Genomic DNA, 21,997 nt, shown 5'->3' on the forward strand with positions numbered 1-21,997 from the left:
TTTGAACACTAAATATGTCAAGGGTATGAGCTTTTATTATCAAAAAGTTTAAAGAGTCTTTGAACTTTAAAAAATATATATATATCAATTTGACTCTCAAACTCAAGTAGAAAAAAACAATTTAACCTATTGACCACATCATTAATCAAGTCGACATTGTACACTACTATATTAGTATTGTGAAATGTCACATCAATATTTTTGATCGAAATTCCCATATTAGATAAAAATCATTAATCAACAAATGATCAATATATTTTATTGATGTGACATTTTTATATATACTTAATTAATAATGTATCATAAGTCTTATCACATAACATAATAAGATAGCATGTACAAGATTACATAAAATAATAACGTGATATGTGTTATATCATTATAATATCATTTATGAAGTTAATTAACACTTAAAAACTTAAAATTGATATAAATTACATAATAAGATATTTAAGATGTAACATTTATCATCATTTCTCACATCTATGAATTTTTTATAGGCCTAAAACCATGCGAGTACATATTCAACTCCAACCTTTATAACATCAACCTGTACTTCACGAGCAATTCGTGTCGTAACTAGCGAGCCCCAGAAGCTCGGGACCTTCTAGGCGAGGGTTTTTCTCGAAGCTACATATTTTGGAAAAATATTGAAGATCAGTGACGTTGCACACGGAAAACAAAAGAAACAAATAGCTCTAAAATATTAGCAATGTGCACCAACGAAGCCGTCAATGAAGAAATAAAGCAGAAACTTAAAGGCAGATCGTCAATCAGGAACACCTAAAATAACTGAAGCTATACTAGCCAAGAGACTCTCGTTAATGTGCATTATGGTGTAAAGGAATAAAGAGCACGGTGTCTTTCTGCAAAACTGCCATTAATAACTAAGACTGATAGCAAAAGCACAGTGAAGGGCAGAAGGCCACAAACAAGGAATATGCCTAGCTTATCTACAGAGCAGATATAAATTGAGCTTGATCTTCTCCAAAGGCTTTAAATGATGTAGTCATTTACATTTAATTTTAAACATTCCTCGAGAAACTCTTCAAAGTCTTTATAGTTTATCCCAAAATCAAAATTATCATTATTACCACATGTGCATAAAAAAAAGAGTTAGAAATCCAGCTTAACCTTTACAGCTTTAAAGGTTTCACGTACAACTGACATCATAGTAAATGATCATGAAATGTAACCAGATTTAAAAAAATAATAATAAGAGAGGGGGGGTAAGCTCACTTGTTCAGAGGAATGTGCTCAAATGGTCCACTGGTAGGAATTGGTCCACATAAATCATTGTTTGAGACATCACTAGAAGAAACGAGGTAAAATTTCAAAGACCATAAGTCTAAGGCTTCTCAGAAATCCAGATAATGGTAGTTAAAGTCACAATACTTACACAACTTTGAGGTTTGAAACACCACCAAGTTCCCTAGGGATAGGTCCAGTTAACTTGTTGTCATTAAGCCGCCTGTAAAATGAAACGGCAATAAGTGAAAACAAAAAGAACAAAAATTTACCAGCATTGCAGTCCGTGACATGAGAATAACTCGAAAGGGAGTGATCATGGTGGCACTCTTTGAACACCAGTAGAGGACAACCATTATCTAATTCCTGTAATCTTAAGCCCTGATAATTCATTTTCTTAAGTCTAGATTCTAGAAATGAAAGCTTGACTATAATCTATTCAAGCATAAAGTGATTAACACTTGGACATGAGCACTCACAAGAATACAAGATGCTTCAGTTTCCCAAGTGACCGAGGAATGGTCCCTGAGATGTTGTTGTTATATAGGTCCAAACTAATGAGGCTCTTCAAGTTCCCAAGTTCAGCAGGGATGGTTCCTTGGATGTTATTTTTGTAAAGCTCCCTGCATGGAAGAGAAGATAACCACCAGTGAAGTTTTCTATGCATGGCAATGTATAATCAAGTAAACATTGATAAACAAATAATATGCACGTGCAAATATGTTGGTAGCTCCAGAATTCAGATACTATGAGCAGAAGTGGGCAAAGGTTAAAGGGGAAAGAACATACAGATACTGCAAATGTTCAAGCTTCCCAAGCTCAGGTACCAAATGTCCAGACAGGTTGGAATTACCCAAATCTCTGCAAAAAGAAAGGGAAAAAATATCATTTCAGATGGCATGTCATAATCCCGAGGTGCTAATTCTCAAGAAAATAAAATAAAAAGTTGTATTTAGAAATTACTGAAATTATTTAATCAAAACCAACAAAAAGTATCCCACTTGTATACTCTTTTTTATGTCATAAGTTCAAACTTCCACAAAAGCAAACACTTAAAATGTCTAATGATCCAAATTGAAGAATAGATAAAAACTAAATAACCACGCAAAAAGGCAATCTTCTATTCCAGAATAAAGGGAAATGGAGATGAACATACATGTATAGTTCTTGTTCGGGCAGGCAATGGTAAGAATTCCATCAATTCAAACACAAATGTTACAGAAATTGCAAAGTGACACTGCTTATAACAGCCTAACCCGATGTATCGTTTGACAGAAAGGAATTCTCCAAAGGCATAAACCACTTACCATTTGACATGGCATGTCAAAATCCCATAAGACGTGATTTCCAAAGCATGCAAATGGTACACCTCTTACCAAATTGAAACCTACTTCTAAAACTGTTTAATCAAAACCAACAAAAAACCTACCACCTTGTAACCCTTTCTATGTCATAAATTACAAAGCTGCTCTTCTCAAAGGGACATGTAGGTTATAGACACATCTAGTTCCAAACTTCGACAAAAGCAACACTCAAAATATCTAAAGCTCCAAATTGAAGAACAAACAAAAAACTAAACAACAGGGCAAAAAGGCAATCTTCTTCCCATAATAAAGGGAAAAGAAGATTAAAATACATATATAGCTCTTATTCAGGCAGACAATTGTACAACTTCCGTTGAAACAAACACAAACATGTTAAGGAAAATGTGAACTGTGAAGTAATTCTGCTTATAACAGCATAACCCAACACTTGCAAAGGAAATGAATCCTCCAAAAACCAAAACCTTGGGCATTACAACACTATTTAAGATCTAAAACATAAACTAGAATATGATTCAAACGTCACAATTAACCAAGATAAAGGGTATTATGGAGCCAAATCTATCAATATTCCGGATGAAAAAACTTCAATAAGCTCCGTAGTTGCCTTTTTGTAATAACTACTACTAATAAGCAGAAGAAGTACAAGCTCGTTCAATCCAACAGTTTTCTAAAGAATTTACCCACTTTTTCCCGATAAAAAACATGAGAGTAAAATAAACAAAAAAAAATCCAAACCCAGTTTAAACGAAGCAAGTACAAGGGATCTAACATGTCCTCAAATCATATATAACAATTTAGTTCTTTTATTTCTTAAAAAGGACAAATAAAAAGAAAACAACGAAAAATTTCAAAAAAACAAACGAGAGAGAGAGAGAGAAATCAGCATACACTCGGGTGACTCGACTATCTTGGTTACAACTAACGTGGAACCAAGTACAAGGATTAACAAGGTTCGGATCCCAGCTCTGGAGTACGTTATCCGGATCGACTAAACTTTTTCTCAACGTGTAAAGAGCATCTCCCTCGGAGTTTCCAAAAGCAGATGGAATCAGAGCCAGGGACACAGCAAAAGCCCATAGCCAGATCGGTGCCGCCATGGATGATGTTAGTTGCAGCTGCTCTGTTGGGGCTAGTATTTAATGATAAGGAAGAGAGGACAACAAAGAAGAAATGAGATGGAGATGAGGGGTTGGCCTTTTTAAAGATTCTAGCCACTACTTCCACCAAATTTCCAAGGGGAATGGCAGAGTAAAACATGGTCTCTCCTTTTATGCTTCTTCCCCCCCCCCCCAACTTTTTTTTAAGGAAAATAAAGTAAAATCAACGTAAAAATCAGTAGCGACGGTGGAAAAAGGAAGAGGAAAACGTTGGTTTTGGGGTGAGTTGGTCTTTGTTTGACTAAACTGATTCATCTTTTTTCCACAATCAACTTTGCGTACAATATGTGCAACTACTAAAGTCTTCTATTGACTTACACGGGCCCATCTAAGATCTAACATTAATTTCATTGGTGTTTTTTTTATTAATTTGGATGATTATAGATTAATATTTATAATTTATGAATATATTAAATAATTTTAATGATTAAATAGAGTATTATTTTTTTAGATTTTAGGTTCGAGTAGTTATGTTTGTAAGGTAAGAAAGATTATGAATATATGGTATCCTAGAATCATTCTAAACTATTTAAAAAAATTAATCTATAATGTATATATACATTTACAGACGTAATTATATTTTAATTTAAGTTTTTTAAAATATAATATTTACTTTTATCATTGAAATCATTTAATGAATTCAACTTCATTTATATTTTAAAATTATTTTCTTTTTATTGAAACAAAAATTTGATTAAACATATAATTTATACTTTAAATAGTTTTTTTCTCTTTTTCTTTTTATAAAAATGAATAAATAAATGTAAGGAAAATTGGATAATAAAAGTGGCTTTAAGTAATCTCAATCATTTCTTTTGTTATTTCTAAACTGTAATTTGGTTAATTTAATTACATTCGCTCGAATTTTCAAATAGTTAAGTCATACTAAAATAATAAATATTTAATTTAAATTTGAAAGGAAATATACCTTATATTATATTTAATCACAATTTATTTCCTAATTACTGTTGGAAAAGTATGAGGAATCTGACCAGCTCCACCACTTTGGTTTTATATGTAAAATAATAATATAGTGGACTTAATTTTTGAATACGTCCAAATCTTTGTTTCATACTCATTTAACGCGGCAATTCATATATTTGCGTCATATTTTATATTTATATAAAATTTAAGAGATTACTAATAATTCATTTATATAAAATTTAAACTATAAATGATGCTGTATTGTATATACTCTTTAATTATATATTTAAAATAATTATTAGATATTAATTTAAATTTTTAATTAATAATTAAATTAGTTTATTATAATAATTTTAATGATAAAAGATTATTTGATAATTAAATTTACTTATATAAAAATATTTATGAAACAAAGGTTTTTGATGATCAAGTATTTAAAATAGAATATGTACTAACCTTTCGGCAGAGTTGGGGCAATAATCTGAGCGAGCCATTTATTTAGCCCAATAGGGTAAATAAGTTTTTATTTTGGGATCTACGATAATTGTTACAGTCCTTATAGAAGTTACACGCTGATGTTACGAGTTCTATGTGATATTATTATTTAATGTTCTCAGAGACGTGGGTCTCGCAAACCTAATTTATTTAATATATTTTGGGGACACATGACCCAATACAAATTATTGTTTTCGTAATAAAAAAGATTTTAAAAAAAGTAATAATTTTTATTGGGACACGGAAGCGTGACGACTTCCAAGTTGAAAATTTGAATTTTTTAGGTTCTTCAACGTGACGAGTCAAATAAAAAAATATTTTTTGTAATAAAAAAGATTTTAAAAAAGTAATAATTTTTTATTGGGACACGAAAGCGTGACAACTTTCAAGTTGAAATTTTGAATTTTTTGGCCGTTGAGGGGATCGTTGGCCAACGTTCAAGTTTTTTAAAAATCAAACAGAACTCGTCACGTTAGTATGACGATTTTCAACAACTATATTAGCGTTTCAATTATAAAAAATATTATGTTAGCATAGTTAAAGAATCAATATTGTAAATTTTTATTTAATAAAAAAATTAATAATATTTACCGCATGAGATAATATTATTTAATGTTCTCATGTACGTGGGTCCTGCAAACCTAATTTATTTAATATATTATTGGGGACTCATCACCCAATAAAATTATTTTTTCGTAATAAAAAAGATTTTAAAAACAGTAATATTTTTTTATTGGGACAAGGAAGAGTGACTACTTCCAAGTTGGAAATTTGAATTTTTTTGTTGTTGAGAGAACCATTGGCCAACAATAAATTTTTTTTTTTAAATCAAAGGAACTCGTAACGCTAGTATGACGAGTTTTAACGATTATATTGGAGTTCTAATTATCAAAAATATTATGTTAGTATAGTTAAAGAATTAATATTATAAATTTCAATGTTAATGGAAAAATTAATAATATTTACTGCATGTCTATCGATAATATTGATCATCATCTGGATATCTACTTTGGTTGCATCCGACAACTTTGTACGGTTATTCAGTGTCGCCATCTAAACAACATAATAAATACAAATTAACAACTACACTATTTATTGTAATTTTCAAAAATTTCTATAATTTAAATATATAAATTTATCTTGCGGGGAACAGAAACTCGATAGGAGCGGATGTAATAGGCATAAAAACGGGAGACGATACCACGCCCATGATTGGAGTAAAACTAAACAACCCACTATATTCGTTTTTTGTCCTCTAATCACTATGGTCGTCTTGCAAAGTTCACGATACAAAAAAGCTAAAATCGTGGAATCCAACTATATTGGCGACATATAAGGAAATCTTCCAATACCAAAATATATTAGGCGTGCACCAAATTCATCGATTTATCCGATAACAAGAACCCTCCAATCAACGTCATAAGATATGTTCAGGCTGCATATTTCACCTCTTGCTCGGTTGATTGTTAATTCACTCTAAATTATTTTTCCAACTATGTCATTCGTATTCGCATCCCATCGATAACATCGGTTGGAGCCTCATTTCCCAATAAATCATAAATAAACATATCTCGCGCATAATTGTTGTAAATCATCAATGACATTCCATTAATCGAAACGCCAAATTGATACACAACATCTTCTAATGTTATGGTCACTCTATCACAAGGAAAATGAAACGTATGAGTTTTGGGCCTCTAACGTTCAATCAACGCCGACATTAATGTCGGCGTCACCTTAAAACCACGAAAAATGTGGCTAAATACAATCTGGGTTGTTGAAGATAAATCACAATTTGCTCATGTGGCTTTTCATTCGTTATTCCTCGATGATGAATGCCCTGTTATTCTTGCTACAAATATAAAATAAAATAATTAATAAAAATTTAAAAATAATAAATATTAATATTGCAATTTTTACAAAAATCAAATAAAAGAATGAAATTTTACCGTAGTCAGCTCGGTCGAGGAAATATGAACATCATCAAGACGTAATATTTATTATCTGGATGCCATTTCAACAAAAAAAATTTAATCTCAATAGAATTTTTAATTTAAAGTAAATAATCAAACCAACCAAAACATCCATTTATACTTGTAACCCCCACAGACCGATAAGGGTAGCCCGATCCGATCCGGGAAGTCACATTAGGGCCACCGGAGCGACCCATTGTAAAAATAGCGGAAAATTTAAATCTTTTTATCAGAACATGTAAACTTATAAATCATTTGTCACTATTTAAAAATAAAACATATTTCCAGACTCGTATATAAATCAAAATACAATTACATGCCCCCTAATCACATGTACCATACTCTGCAACAACGCCGGAAGAACTCCCTTACTGAAGTCGATAGATGCACTGGTACAATTCTTTTAACCTGAAAAGGTGAGTAATAGAGTGAGCTTTGGAAAGCTCAGTAATACAGAACTACCAGATGATGCTGATGAACGTGCAGATACAGATAAATATTTATTTCCTTATTGCTTCTGAGCATTTACATATTTTTTGCTGAGCAGAGATTCTACTGATATTTCGGGTGGTAACGGACAATGAGCTTTCGTTCAGAGAAATATTTCGGATGACTGAGTTGAGGAGATCAAATAGTTTTCTAGTGTTCTCGAAAAATTCAGTAAAAAGATACAGATCTTTTAAAACATATATAATATATACCCCATCCGTTCACATCATAAATGTGTAGGTTTCCCCAGAACCATACACCCAACGCACATGCCATTTAGACCCTGAGCACAAAGCCGAGGAGTCTGCAGATAATCTTCCTCCAACAATAAACCCCCAGATAAAACATTTATCCGTCGGTAAACGGAGATATCAGAAATCAAAAATAATTCAGATCAGATATCAGAACAGAATCCAGGTTAGGAATCAGAACAGATTTCAGATCAGTCAAAACAGAATTCAAATCAGAAATCAATAAATATTCATATAAGTAGGAACACACCAGTTTACAAATATTATTCAAAGGTACTGGATAATCTTAGCAAGTAGAGAAATATGGATCTTCAGTATACCGATAGAATGTCGGAATTTAGAATCACTATTGTAAAAAGTTCAATAACTGACAGAATCATCAGTTTATTCAGAATGTGAATTATCAGGATCATATCTTATTCGGACAATTTTCAGAAGTTGTACGTAATCAGAAGGGTATTCAGAATCCTTGCATCCATGTCAATTGATCGGATAATCGACAACTTGAGAATGAAGATTCAACCTTAACAATCTATGTCGACTGGTCAATTCATTTTCCTTCCAGGGTATTTACCCTTTAATACCACAAATTCTTGTTCATATTTCATTTTCGAAATTAACGTTGAATAATCTTCTAATGTCTTTATTTCATGTTCACGTTTTTCACCATATCATGAAATACTGACGTACTGATTTTGTAATTCATAATCCATAAGAACATTACATCATATATCATTAACATTTCCAGATTCATCCAACTCACTTATTCAATCCTCAGTCCTTGTGGTTACTTAATTTATTTAGCATTCAGTCCATTCCAGATACTTCGGATTTTCCAGAGTAATTCAAGCGTTCCTGATTTTTCAGACACATGTGCACTTCCGTTACATTCAATTTGGTCTTTGGGCTGATTTGTCGTGCAAACGTCCAATTCTTAGTACTGATGCGATCCAGAGTGAACTAAGTTGAATACTTCTAAAATTTATCATCGAGTCAAACTTAAGAAGACGAACACGCATTCCAGTAATATCTATGTCATTCAGGTATTGACATAGCTTTAGGGTTGATCTACTCACTTAAATGGGTTCAATTACTTTAAAGGTAGGCCAATACCTTGCTTATTTGGATTCTTAAATTAATCCAAGACATTTACTTACTTTAGGCCATAAGGGTATTTTGGTATTTTGTGTTCAGTTTTATTCCATTCATTTCAGAGCTCGATGATATCCAATCATTCCTTAGCTTGGTGACATTCTTGAGTCTTTCCATTACAGGGGTATTTGGTCATTTTACAGATCCACGGTATTTCAATCTTTTTCCTCCATTCGGTCTTATTATTTAATTCCAATTTATATCTTTTACTTTAGTCCTTTCGAACAATTCTGACAGCAAAATACCCCCATTAATTATTCTTCAGTATTACTCTTATTCGGATATTTTCGAGTCAAGTGTCTTCTCAAATTTTACAAACGGATATCATGAATTTTCATGCTAAGTCATGATCTTAACAATCAAATCTGTACTTAATCGACTTAAGTACGAATCCTCTAAGTATTTTCTCATTCAGGGTTAACTCAGACTATTCGATCTTAAGGGTATTTCTGTAATTTCTTAACCAGATAATTTCGATATTAGCTTTTAACGAAAATAATAATTTAGAGATCTTATGATTAATTGCTTTCCGAACCTTCTCGATCTGAAGTGATTCCTTAACAGACTTATTATCTTGCATAAACCTCTTGGTGTTAAAAACCGGTTATCCATAATTTCCAAGTAAAACTAACATTTCCTTATGCACATGAATAGTTTAGCAGATCATAATTCTTTTCAGATTTATTAATCTACTTCCAGAGACAATTCTTGTCATTTTCCACCATAAGGGTAATTTCGTAATTTTACCTAATCGAAATATTCTCATAATTATCATCTAAGTACCTTTAATGAGATAAATTATAATATACAATCCATGATTGATTCTTTATCACTTAATTTCAGAACTTGTAATTTAATTCCAACTGTCCTCTAATTTCTTATAATAATCATCTGAGCCATATTCAGTTATCTATTTTCTACCGTATTCATATCTAGTGTAGATCTTCATTATTACACATATAAGACCAAACATTTCCATTCATGCATTTACCAATACCAACATGTTCTATAAAACATAAGAGGTAGTAAAGTATTACCTCGATTTTCGTGCAATATACTGATCGACCATAAAAATTCCATTCGAACGCCTTTGATCTTCAATTCAACTTCCAATAATTCCTCAGATACATATCACATAAATTATATCAGAAACGGAGCTTAATTACGATAAACGGATCGAATCGGGTGATAAATCAGTGAAAGATGGCTTACCGAGTTCGAATTTGGCGAAACGGACTTGGATTCGGATTCAGGACGTTGAAAGCATAAAATATGACTTTCGGAAATTTGGAATTTCGGTCAAAATCAAAGTCAACGGGTTTGACTGACAATTTCGAGGCATTCGGGTTCTAATTTCGAAAAACGGACAGCAGAATCGATTTGGAACGTCGAAATTCAGGACGTTGAAAGCATAAAATATGACTTTTCGGAAATTTGGAATTTTCGGTCAAATCAAAGTCAACGGGTTTGACTGACAATTTCGAGGCATTCGGGTTCTAATTTCGAAAAACGGACAGCAGAATCGGATTTGGAACGTCGAAAAATTGTCAGGATAGGTATACTCGGTCGAAGTCAAAGGTCGTTTAATGCCCGATCAAAGCCATTCAAAGTTTTGGTCAACAGTGGTCAACTCCGGTCAACGGTCAACGGGTCGGGTCAACGGGTCGGGTCGGGTCAACGGGTCGGGTCGGGTCAACGGGTCGGGTCGGGTCAACGGGTCGGGTCGGGTCAACGGGTCGGGTCGGGTTGTGACCGGTCAAACCGGTCAAAACAGTTCCAAAACCGGTCAAACCGGTCACTTTTCCCTTCCCCACGCGCAATGGCGGCGCGTGGGGGCGCGTGAACAGTGATAAAATCCCGGAAAATTTTCTAAAAATTATTTTAAGCGATTTCGAGATACTTACAAAGCTCGGTTCACAATTTTGAACGGCGGAGAGCTCGATTTCAACAAATCGGGAAGTTTGACCGGTTCACCTCCCAACGCGCGACGCCGCCGGAGAAAAGAAGAACACCGGTGGACTCGGAACGGCACAAGGAACACGATGGTGTGGGAGGTGTCGTAAACGGATGACCCGATCGTCGTGAATCGATGAAAAACCAACTAAAAACCGAGTTATTACCGACGATACTTCCGACGAAATTCACGACGAACGGCGATGATTCACGACGAAAGGTTTGAGGGGTTTTGTTCCTCGGTTGACAACGAACACGATTGTTTCGGCTTGTCGTTTGGAGGTCGGACGACGAGTAGATCGGAGTTGGAAGTAGGGAGAACGGGAGAGGAAAACGGGAAAATTTTCCAGAAACATACGGAGTCTGGGGGTTTATAACATCTCATAATTAAAAATGGCTAAACCAAGTTTAGCCACTGAACTTCATGCACTTCTTAAAACGGTCTATCAACTTTGAAATCTTACAATTTAATCCCTTATTTCTTTCAAAATACCAAATTAAATCCACAATTTATATTTTCTTAAATTTAGCCCCTAAATGGGGTGTTACAATTCTCCCCTCCTTAAAAAAAAATTCGTCCTCGAATTCATTCATGTCACATAATTGCATAAATGAAACTTCCATCAGTTCTTTCAAATCTATCAATAGCTTTTATAAAAGTACGATTCATCCACTTATCCTTAACCAACTGAGCATACATTCTTATCATAAATTTTCCTTATTTCAATAAAAGAATTTAAAATTTTCTCGAGTAATCAATCTCTTCAGAATTCTCCCTCAGTCCAAGTAAATAATCAGAACAACTTTATTCTTGTGAAATCAATTCAGCATTGGGTGAATAGGCTCGTAGAGCAGCAACATATCTCAATTTCATTTCCGAGTCGAGTCAGAATTCTCAGATGAATAACTCTCACATGGCTCATGAGATACTTTACAGCGTTTAGACAGGGTTACTGGTATTCCTTTTTGTACAAGTATAGTCTTAGCAGATAGAAACTTTGGTTTACTCAATACAGATAGGGACTCAGCCCTGGAGTTCCGGCTCAGAGAGGTACGATTGCAGTCTAGGGGCATGTACGACAGACATATTTTGACATTTGACCGACGGTCTATCTTGAAAATTTTGACTCAAACCATAGCTCTGATACCACTAATGTAACCCCCAGACCGATAAGGGTAGCCCGGATCCGATCCGGGTCACATTAGGGCCACCGGAGCGACCCATTGTAAAAATAGCGGAAAATTTAAATCTTTTTATCAGAACATGTAAACTTATAAAATCATTTGTCACTATTTAAAATAAAACATATTTCCAGACTCGTATATAATCAAAATACAATTACATGCCCCCTAATCACATGTACCATACTCTGCAACAACGCCGGAAGAACTCCCTTACTGAGTCGATAGATGCACTGGTACAATTCTTTTAAACCTGAAAGGTGAGTAATAGAGTGAGCTTTGGAAAGCTCAGTAATACAGAACTACCAGATGATGCTGATGAACGTGCAGATACAGATAATATTTATTTCCTTATTGCTTCTGAGCATTTACATATTTTTATGCTGAGCAAGATTCTACTGATATTTCGGGTGGTAACGGACAATGAGCTTTCAGTTCAGAGTATTTCGGATGACTGAGTTGAGGAGATCAGAATAGGTTTTCTAGTGTGTTCTCGAAAAATTCAGTAAAAAGATACAGATCTTTTAAAACATATATATATATATACCCCCATCCGTTCACATCATAAATGTGTAGGTTCCCCAGAACCATACACCCAACCGCACTGCCATTAGACCCTGAGCACAAACAGATTTCAGATCAGATGTCAAAACAGAATTCAAATCAGAAATCAGATAAAATATTCATATAAGTAGGGAACACACCAGAGTTTACAAATATTTCAAAGGTACTGGATAATCTTAGCAAGTAGAGAAATATGGATCTTCAGTATACCGATAGAATGTCGGAATTTAGAATCACTATTGTAAAAGTTCAATAACTGACGGAATCATCAGTTTTCAGAATGTGAATTATCAGGATCATATCTTATTCGGACAATTTTCAGAAGTTGTACGTAATCAGAAGGGTATTCAGAATCCTTTGCATCCATGTCAATTGATCGGATCGAACAACTTGAGAACGAAGATTCATAACCTTAACAATCTATGTCGACTGGTCAATTCATTTTCCTTCCAGGGTATTTACCCTTTAATACCACAAATTCTTGTTCATATTTCATTTTCGAAATTAACGTTGAATAAATCTTCTAATGTCTTTATTTCATGTTCACGTTTTCACCATATCATGAAATACTGACGTACTTGATTTTGTAATTCATAATCCATAAGAACATTACATCATATATGTTCATTAACATTTCCAGATTCATCCAACTCACTTATTCAATCCTCAGTCCTTGTGGTTACTTAATTTATTTAAGTCCATTCCAGATACTTCGGGATTTTCCAGAGTAATTCAAGCGTTCCTGATTTTTCAGACACATGTTGCACTTCCGTTACATTCAATTTGGTCTTTGTGGCTGATTTGTCATGCAAACGTCCAATTCTTAGTACTGAATGCGATCCAGAGTTTGAACTAAGTTGAATACTTCTAAAATTTATCATCGAGTCAAACTTAAGAACGAACACGCATTCCAGTAATATCTATGTCATTCAGGTATTGACATAGCTTTAGGGTTGATCTACTCACTTAAATTGTGTTCAATTACTTTTAAAGGTAGGCCAATACCTGCTTATTTGGATTCTTTAATTAATCCAAGACATTTACTTACTTTAGGCCATAAGGGTATTTTGGTAATTTTGATGTTCAGTTTTATTCCATTCATTTCAGAGCTCGATGATATCCAATCATTCCTTAGCTTGGTGACATTCTTGAGTCATTTCCATTACAGGGGTATTTTGGTCATTTTACAGATCCACGGTATTTCAATCTTTTTCCTCCATTCGGTCTTATTATTTAATTCCAATTTATATCTTTTACTTTAGTCCTTTCGAACAATTCTGACAGCAAAATACCCCATTAAATTTCTTCTTCAAGTATTTACTCATTATTCGGATATTTTCGAGTCAAGTGTCTTCTCAAATTTTACAAACGGAATATCATGAATTTTCATGCTAAGTCATGATCTTAACAATCAAATCTGTACTTAATCGACTTAAGTACGAATCCTCTAAGTATTTTTCCGAACCTTCTCTGATCTTAAGTGATTCCTTAACAGACTTATAGTATCTTGCATAAACCTCTTGGTGTTAAAAACGGTATCCAAATTTCCAAGTAAAACTAACATTTCCTTATGCACATGATAGTTTTAGCAGATCAATAATTCTTTTCAGATTATTAATCTACTTCCAGAGACAATTCTTGTCATTTTCCACCATAAGGGTAATTTCGTAATTTTACCTAATCGAAATATTCTCATAATTATCTAAGTACCTTTAATGAGATAAATTATAATATACAATCCATGATTGATTTTTATCACTTAATTTCAGAACTTGTAATTTAATTCCAACTGTCCTCTAATTTCTTATAATAATCATCTGAGCCATATTCAGTTATCTATTTTCTACCGTATTCATATCTAGTGTAGATCTTCATTTATTACACATATAAGACCAACATTTCCATTCATGCATTTACCAATACCACATGTTCTATAAAACATAAAGAGGTAGTAAGTATTACCTCGATTTTCGTGCAATACTGATCGACCATAAATTCCTTCGAACGCCTTTGATCTTCAATTCAACTTCCAATAATTCCTCAGATACATATCAACATAAATTATATCAGAAACGGAGCTTAATTACGATAAACGATCGAATCGGGTGATAAATCAGTGAAGATGGCTTACCGAGTTCGAATTTGGCGAAACGGACTTTGGATTCGGATTCAGGACGTTGAAAGCATAAAATATGACTTTTCCGAAATTTGGAATTTTCGGTCAAAATCAAAGTCAACGGGTTTGACTGACAATTTCGAGGCATTCGGGTTCTAATTTCGAAAAACGGACAGCAGAATCGGATTTGGAACGTCGAAAAATGTCAGGATAGGTATACTCGGTCGAAGTCAAAGGTCGTTTAATGCCCGATCAAAGCCATTCAAAGTTTTGGTCAACAGTGGTCAACTCCGGTCAACGGTCAACGGTCGGGTCAACGGGTCGGGTCGGGTCAACGGGTCGGGTCGGGTCAACGGGTCGGGTCGGGTCGGGTCAACGGGTCGGGTCGGGTTGTGACCGTCAAACGGTCAAAACAGTTCCAAAACCGGTCAAACCGGTCACTTTTCCCTTCCCCACGCGCATGGCGGCGCGTGGGGGCGTGAACAGTGATAAAATCCGAAAATTTCTAAAAATTATTTTAAGCGATTTCGAGATACTTATAAAGCTCGGTTCACAATTTTGAACGGCGGAGAGCTCGATTTCAACAAATCGGGAAGTTTGACCGGTTCACCTCCCAACGCGCCGACGCCGCCGGAGAAAAAGAAGAACACCGGTGGACTCGGAACGGCACAAGGAACACGATGGTGTGGGAGGTGTCGTAAACGGATGACCCATCGTCGTGAATCGATGAAAAACCAACTAAAAACCGAGTTATTACCGACGATACTTCCGACTGAAATTCACGACGAACGGCGATGATTCACGACGAAAGGTTTGAGGGGTTTTGTCCTCGGTTGACAACGAACACGATGGTTGTTTCGGCTTGTCGTTTGGAGGTGGACGACGAGTAGATCGGAGTTGGAAGTAGGAGAACGGGAGAGGAAAACTGGAAATTTTCCAGAAACATACGGGAGTCTGGGGGTTTATAACATCTCATAATTAAAAATGGCTAAACCAAGAGTTTAGCCACTGAACTTCATGCACTTCTTAAAACGGTCTATCAACTTTGAAATCTTACAATTTAATCCCTTATTTCTTTCAAAATACCAAATTAAATCCACCAATTTATATTTTCTTAAATTTAGCCCCTAAATTGGGGTGTTACAATTCTCCCCTCCTTAAAAAAAATTTCGTCCTCGAAATTCATTCATGTCACATAATTGCATAAATGAAACTTCCATCAGTTCTTTCAAATCTATCAATAGCTTTTATAAAAGTACGATTCATCCACTTATCCTTAACCAACTGAGCATACATTCTTATCATAAATTTTCCTTATTTCAATAAAAGAATTTAAAATTTTCTCGAGTAATCAATCTCTTCAGAATTCTCCCTCAGTCCAAGTAAATAATCAGAACAACTTTATTCTTGTGAAATCAATTCAGCATTGGATACGTGAATAGGCTCGTAGAGCAGCAACATATCTCAATTTCATTTCCGGAGTCGAGTCAGAAATTCTCAGATGAATAACTCTCACATGGCTCATGAGATACTTTACAGCGTTTAGACAGATGTTACTGGTATTCCTTTTTGTACAAGTATAGTCTTAGCAGATAGAAACTTTGGTTTACTCAATACAGATAGGGACTCAGCCCTGGAGTTCCGGCTCAGAGAGGTACGATTGCAGTCTAGGGGCATGTACTGATCAGACATATTTTGACATTTGACCGGCCGGTCTATCTTGAAAATTTTGACTCAAAACCATAGCTCTGATACCACTAAATGTAACCCCCACAGACCGATAAGGGTAGCCCGATCCGATCCGGGAAGTCACATTAGGGCCACCGGAGCGACCCATTGTAAAAATAGCGAAAAATTTAAATCTTTTTATCAGAACATGTAAACTTATAAAATCATTTGTCACTATTTAAAAATAAAACATATTTCCAGACTCGTATATAAATCAAAATACAATTACATGCCCCCTAATCACATGTACCATACTCTGCAACAACGCCGGAAGAACTCCCTTACTGAAGTCGATAGATGCACTGGTACAATTCTTTTAACCTGAAAAGGTGAGTAATAGAGTGAGCTTTGGAAAGCTCAGTAATACAGAACTACCAGATGATGCTGATGAACGTGCAGATACAGATAAATATTTATTTCCTTATTGCTTCTGAGCATTTACATATTTTTATGCTGAGCAGAGATTCTACTGATATTTCGGGTGGTAACGGACAATGAGCTTTCAGTTCAGAGAAATATTCGGATGACTGAGTTGAGGAGATCAGAATAGGTTTTCTAGTGTGTTCTCGAAAAATTCAGTAAAAAGATACAGATCTTTTAAAACATATATATATATACCCCCATCCGTTCACATCATAAATGTGTAGGTTCCCCAGAACCATACACCCAACCGCACATGCCATTTAGACCCTGAGCACAAAGCCGAGGAGTCTGCAGATAATCTTCCTCCAACAATAAACCCCCAGATAAAACATTTATCCGTCGGTAAACGGAGATATCAGAAATCAAAACATAATTCAGATCAGATATCAGAACAGAATCCAGGTTAGGAATCAGAACAGATTTCAGATCAGATGTCAAAACAGAATTCAAATCAGAAATCAGATAAAATATTCATATAAGTAGGGAACACACCAGAGTTTACAAATATTATTCAAAGGTACTGGATAATCTTAGCAAGTAGAGAAATATGGATCTTCAGTATACCGATAGAATGTCGGAATTTAGAATCACTATTGTAAAAAGTTCAATAACTGACGGAATCATCAGTTATTCAGAATGTGAATTATCAGGATCATATCTTATTCGGACAATTTTCAGAAGTTGTACGTAATCAGAAGGGTATTCAGAATCCTTTACATCCATGTCAATTGATCGGATAATCGAACAACTTGAGAACGAAGATTCATAACCTTAACAATCTATGTCGACTGGTCAATTCATTTTCCTTCCAGGGTATTTACCCTTTAATACCACAAATTCTTGTTCATATTTCATTTTCGAAATTAACGTTGAATAAATCTTCTAATGTCTTTATTTCATGTTCACGTTTTCACCATATCATGAAATACTGACGTACTTGATTTTGTAATTCATAATCCATAAGAACATTACATCATATATGTTCATTAACATTTCCAGATTCATCCAACTCACTTATTCAATCCTCAGTCCTTGTGGTTACTTAATTTATTTAGCATTCAAGTCCATTCCAGATACTTCGGGATTTTCCAGAGTAATTCAAGCGTTCCTGATTTTTCAGACACATGTTGCACTTCCGTTACATTCAATTTGGTCTTTGTGGCTGATTTGTCGTGCAAACATCCAATTCTTAGTACTGAATGCGATCCAGAGTTGAACTAAGTTGAATACTTCTAAAATTTATCATCGAGTCAAACTTAAGAAGACGAACACGCATTCCAGTAATATCTATGTCATTCAGGTATTGACATAGCTTTAGGGTTGATCTACTCACTTAAATTGTGTTCAATTACTTTTAAAGGTAGGCCAATACCTATGCTTATTTGGATTCTTTAATTAATCCAAGACATTTACTTACTTTAGGCCATAAGGGTATTTTGGTAATTTTGATGTTCAGTTTTATTCCATTCATTTCAGAGCTCGATGATATCCAATCATTCCTTAGCTTGGTGACATTCTTGAGTCATTTCCATTACAGGGGTATTTTGGTCATTTTACAGATCCACGGTATTTCAATCTTTTTCCTCCATTCGGTCTTATTATTAATTCCAATTATATCTTTTACTTTAGTCCTTTCGAACAATTCTGACAGCAAAATACCCCCATTAAATTATTCTTCAAGTATTTACTCATTATTCGGATATTTTCGAGTCAAGTGTCTTCTCAAATTTTACAAACGGAATATCATGAATTTTCATGCTAAGTCATGATCTTAACAATCAAATCTGTACTTAATCGACTTAAGTACGAATCCTCTAAGTATTTTTCTCATTCAGGGTTAACTCAGACTATTCGATCTCTTAAGGGTATTTCTGTAATTTCTTAACCAGATAATTTCGATATTAGCTTTTAACGAAAATAATATAATTTAGAGATCTTATGATTAATTGCTTTCTCGAACCTTCTCTGATCTTGAAGTGATTCCTTAACAGACTTATAGTATCTTGCATAAACCCTCTTGGTGTTAAAAACCGGTTATCCATAATTTCCAAGTAAAACTAACATTTCCTTATGCACATGAATAGTTTTAGCAGATCAATAATTCTTTTCAGATTATTAATCTACTTCCAGAGACAATTCTTGTCATTTTCCACCATAAGGGTAATTTCGTAATTTTACCTAATCGAAATATTCTCATAATTTATCATCTAAGTACCTTTAATGAGATAAATTATAATATACAATCCATGATTGATTCTTTTATCACTTAATTTCAGAACTTGTAATTTAATTCCAACTGTCCTCTAATTTCTTATAATAATCATCTGAGCCATATTCAGTTATCTATTTTCTACCGTATTCATATCTAGTGTAGATCTTCATTTATTACACATATAAGACCAAACATTTCCATTCATGCATTTACCAATACCAACATGTTCTATAAAACATAAAGAGGTAGTAAAGTATTACCTCGATTTTCGTGCAATACTGATCGACCATAAAAATTCCATTCGAACGCCTTTGATCTTCAATTCAACTTCCAATAATTCCTCAGATACATATCAACATAAATTATATCAGAAACGGAGCTTAATTACGATAAACGGATCGAATCGGGTGATAAATCAGTGAAAGATGGCTTACCGAGTTCGAATTTGGCGAAACGGACTTCGGATTCGGATTCAGGACGTTGAAAGCATAAAATATGACTTTTCGGAAATTTGGAATTTTCGGTCAAAATCAAAGTCAACGGGTTTGACTGACAATTTCGAGGCATTCGGGTTCTAATTTCGAAAAACGGACAGCGGAATCGGATTTGGAACGTCGAAAAATGTCAGGATAGGTATACTCGGTCGAAGTCAAAGGTCGTTTAATGCCCGATCAAAGCCATTCAAAGTTTTGGTCAACAGTGGTCAACTCCGGTCAACGGTCAACGGGTCAACGGTCAACGGGTCGGGTCAACGGGTCGGGTCGGGTCAACGGGTCGGGTCGGGTCGGGTCAACGGGTCGGGTCGGGTCAACGGGTCGGGTCGGGTTGTGACCGGTCAAACCGGTCAAAACAGTTCCAAAACCGGTCAAACCGGTCACTTTTCCCTTCCCCACGCGCAATGGCGGCGCGTGGGGGCGCGTGAACAGTGATAAAATCTCGGAAAATTTTCTAAAAATTATTTTAAGCGATTTCGAGATACTTACAAAGCTCGGTTCACAATTTTGAACGGCGGAGAGCTCGATTTCAACAAATCGGGAAGTTTGACCGGTTCACCTCCCAACGCGCCGACGCCGCCGGAGAAAAAGAAGAACACCGGTGGACTCGGAACGGCACAAGGAACACGATGGTTTGGGAGGTGTCGTAAACGGATGACCCGATCGTCGTGAATCGATGAAAAACCAACTAAAACCGAGTTATTACCGACGATACTTCCGACTGAAATTCACGACGAACGGCGATGATTCACGACGAAAGGTTTGAGGGGTTTTGTTCCTCGGTTGACAACGAACACGATGGTTGTTTCGGCTTGTCGTTTGGAGGTCGGACGACGAGTAGATCGGAGTTGGAAGTAGGGAGAACGGGAGAGGAAAACTGGAAAATTTTCCAGAAACATACGGGAGTCTGGGGTTTATAACATCTCATAATTAAAAATGGCTAAACCAAGAGTTTAGCCACCGAACTTCATGCACTTCTTAAAACGGTCTATCAACTTTGAAATCTTACAATTTAATCCCTTATTTCTTTCAAAATACCAAATTAAATCCACCAATTTATATTTTCTTAAATTTAGCCCCTAAATTGGGGTGTTACAATACTACACCATCCAAATGCTATAAACATCTAGTTTTTTTAAAATTCAAATGTAGCCGTTAGAACTCGTCACACCGGTGTGACGAGTTTCATGGAGACTATAGCAATTGCCGTAGATACCAAAATAAAAACCATGATGCCCTATTGGGCTAAATAAACGGCTCGCTTGGATTATTGCCTCAATTCTGCCTAACCTCTTAAATTATTGAGATAATTGTTTTAAAGATATGCAACTCTTTTGTGTTTTTCCCAAATAGCAAGTTGAAAGGAACAAGGTAGTTTTTGTAAAGATGTTGAAAAAAATGTTTTGGGATATATCAAATTATAAATATCGTGTATTTATTTTCTTCATGATCTCTATATGTGGTTGATGTAATAGTTGAGGGTGTGCACTAAATTTTAAACTTTTTTAGGGTAGTTGTCAATTTTACTGATAATATCCACCTTTCAATTTTATTTGTGTCTATCCCATATAAATAATTTTTGTTATTGGTATATATATGCTCATCTTAAAAAAAATTATAGATTCGTCAATGATCTCTATATATTTATAATGGATTATTATTTCTTTCTACCATGAAAATTAACTAAATCAAATTATATTAAATCTTATTTATTATACGTGCCTTATTTATGTTGGACTTGCTTTTAGTTCTCTTAGTGATTATGAATTCTTAATAACAATAATATATATATAATTAAAACATGATTATACTTGATGAGATTTAAACAGTAAGAGTTTCATCTTAAAATATAATAAATTTTAGAAAAAAATAGATTTAACATATGAGATTTGAGCTTATATTCTCAAAACAAAGATATAGTTAATTAAATTCTATTAAAACTGCAACAAATGTGAGAAACCATTATAGTATACATATAATTTTTAGGGTGATATAAGGTAATAATTAATTTAAATGTAATTAATTTCGATTTTAAATTAACTCAATACAAATTTTGATAAAAATATATAATTATATAGATTGGTTTAGTGATTAAATAACATAATGACTTTTTTTATAACCATCGGTTTTCAATTTATTAATTAACTAATTTGGATTGAGTACTATAAAGGTAATAACGGTTCTTTCAATCCAATTTGCTCTATTCGCAAACACGACGATTTAAATTCCTAACTTTACTTAAAAAATAAATTAACTGAGATAATGACATAATGACTATTACAGTAGAGATGAAAAAAGTGGAAAAGGAACA

The 21,997-nt window shown here is 34.4% G+C and overlaps 1 protein-coding gene across 3 annotated transcripts; it reads right to left on the bottom strand.

Moving 5' to 3' along the window:
- Positions 1-478: 478 nt before the first annotated feature.
- LOC120196136 (leucine-rich repeat protein 1-like) lies at positions 479-15,022 on the bottom strand. 3 transcript variants are annotated; one of them, XM_039198010.1, is made up of 8 exons: positions 15,007-15,022; positions 3,788-3,810; positions 3,462-3,752; positions 2,038-2,109; positions 1,728-1,871; positions 1,400-1,471; positions 1,240-1,311; positions 479-630 (listed from the first exon to the last, which is right to left on the bottom strand). In XM_039198010.1, exons 3-8 carry the CDS (start codon positions 3,668-3,670, stop codon positions 558-560), a joined length of 642 nt encoding a protein of 213 aa, XP_039053941.1. In that variant the 5' UTR covers positions 3,671-3,752; positions 3,788-3,810; positions 15,007-15,022; the 3' UTR covers positions 479-557. The 3 variants fall into 3 exon arrangements, with proteins under 3 accessions (XP_039053941.1, XP_039053943.1, XP_039053942.1); XM_039198012.1 differs by lacking the exon at positions 15,007-15,022 and having other exon boundaries at positions 3,462-3,695; positions 3,769-3,809; XM_039198011.1 differs by lacking the exons at positions 3,788-3,810; positions 15,007-15,022 and having other exon boundaries at positions 3,462-3,762.
- Between the last annotated feature and the right edge of the window lie 6,975 nt (positions 15,023-21,997).

This window comes from Hibiscus syriacus, unplaced genomic scaffold, assembly GCF_006381635.1.
Source record: "Hibiscus syriacus cultivar Baekdansim isolate YM2019G1 unplaced genomic scaffold, ASM638163v2 tig00117027_pilon, whole genome shotgun sequence".
In the NCBI taxonomy this organism is placed as follows: Eukaryota; Viridiplantae; Streptophyta; class Magnoliopsida; order Malvales; family Malvaceae; genus Hibiscus; species Hibiscus syriacus.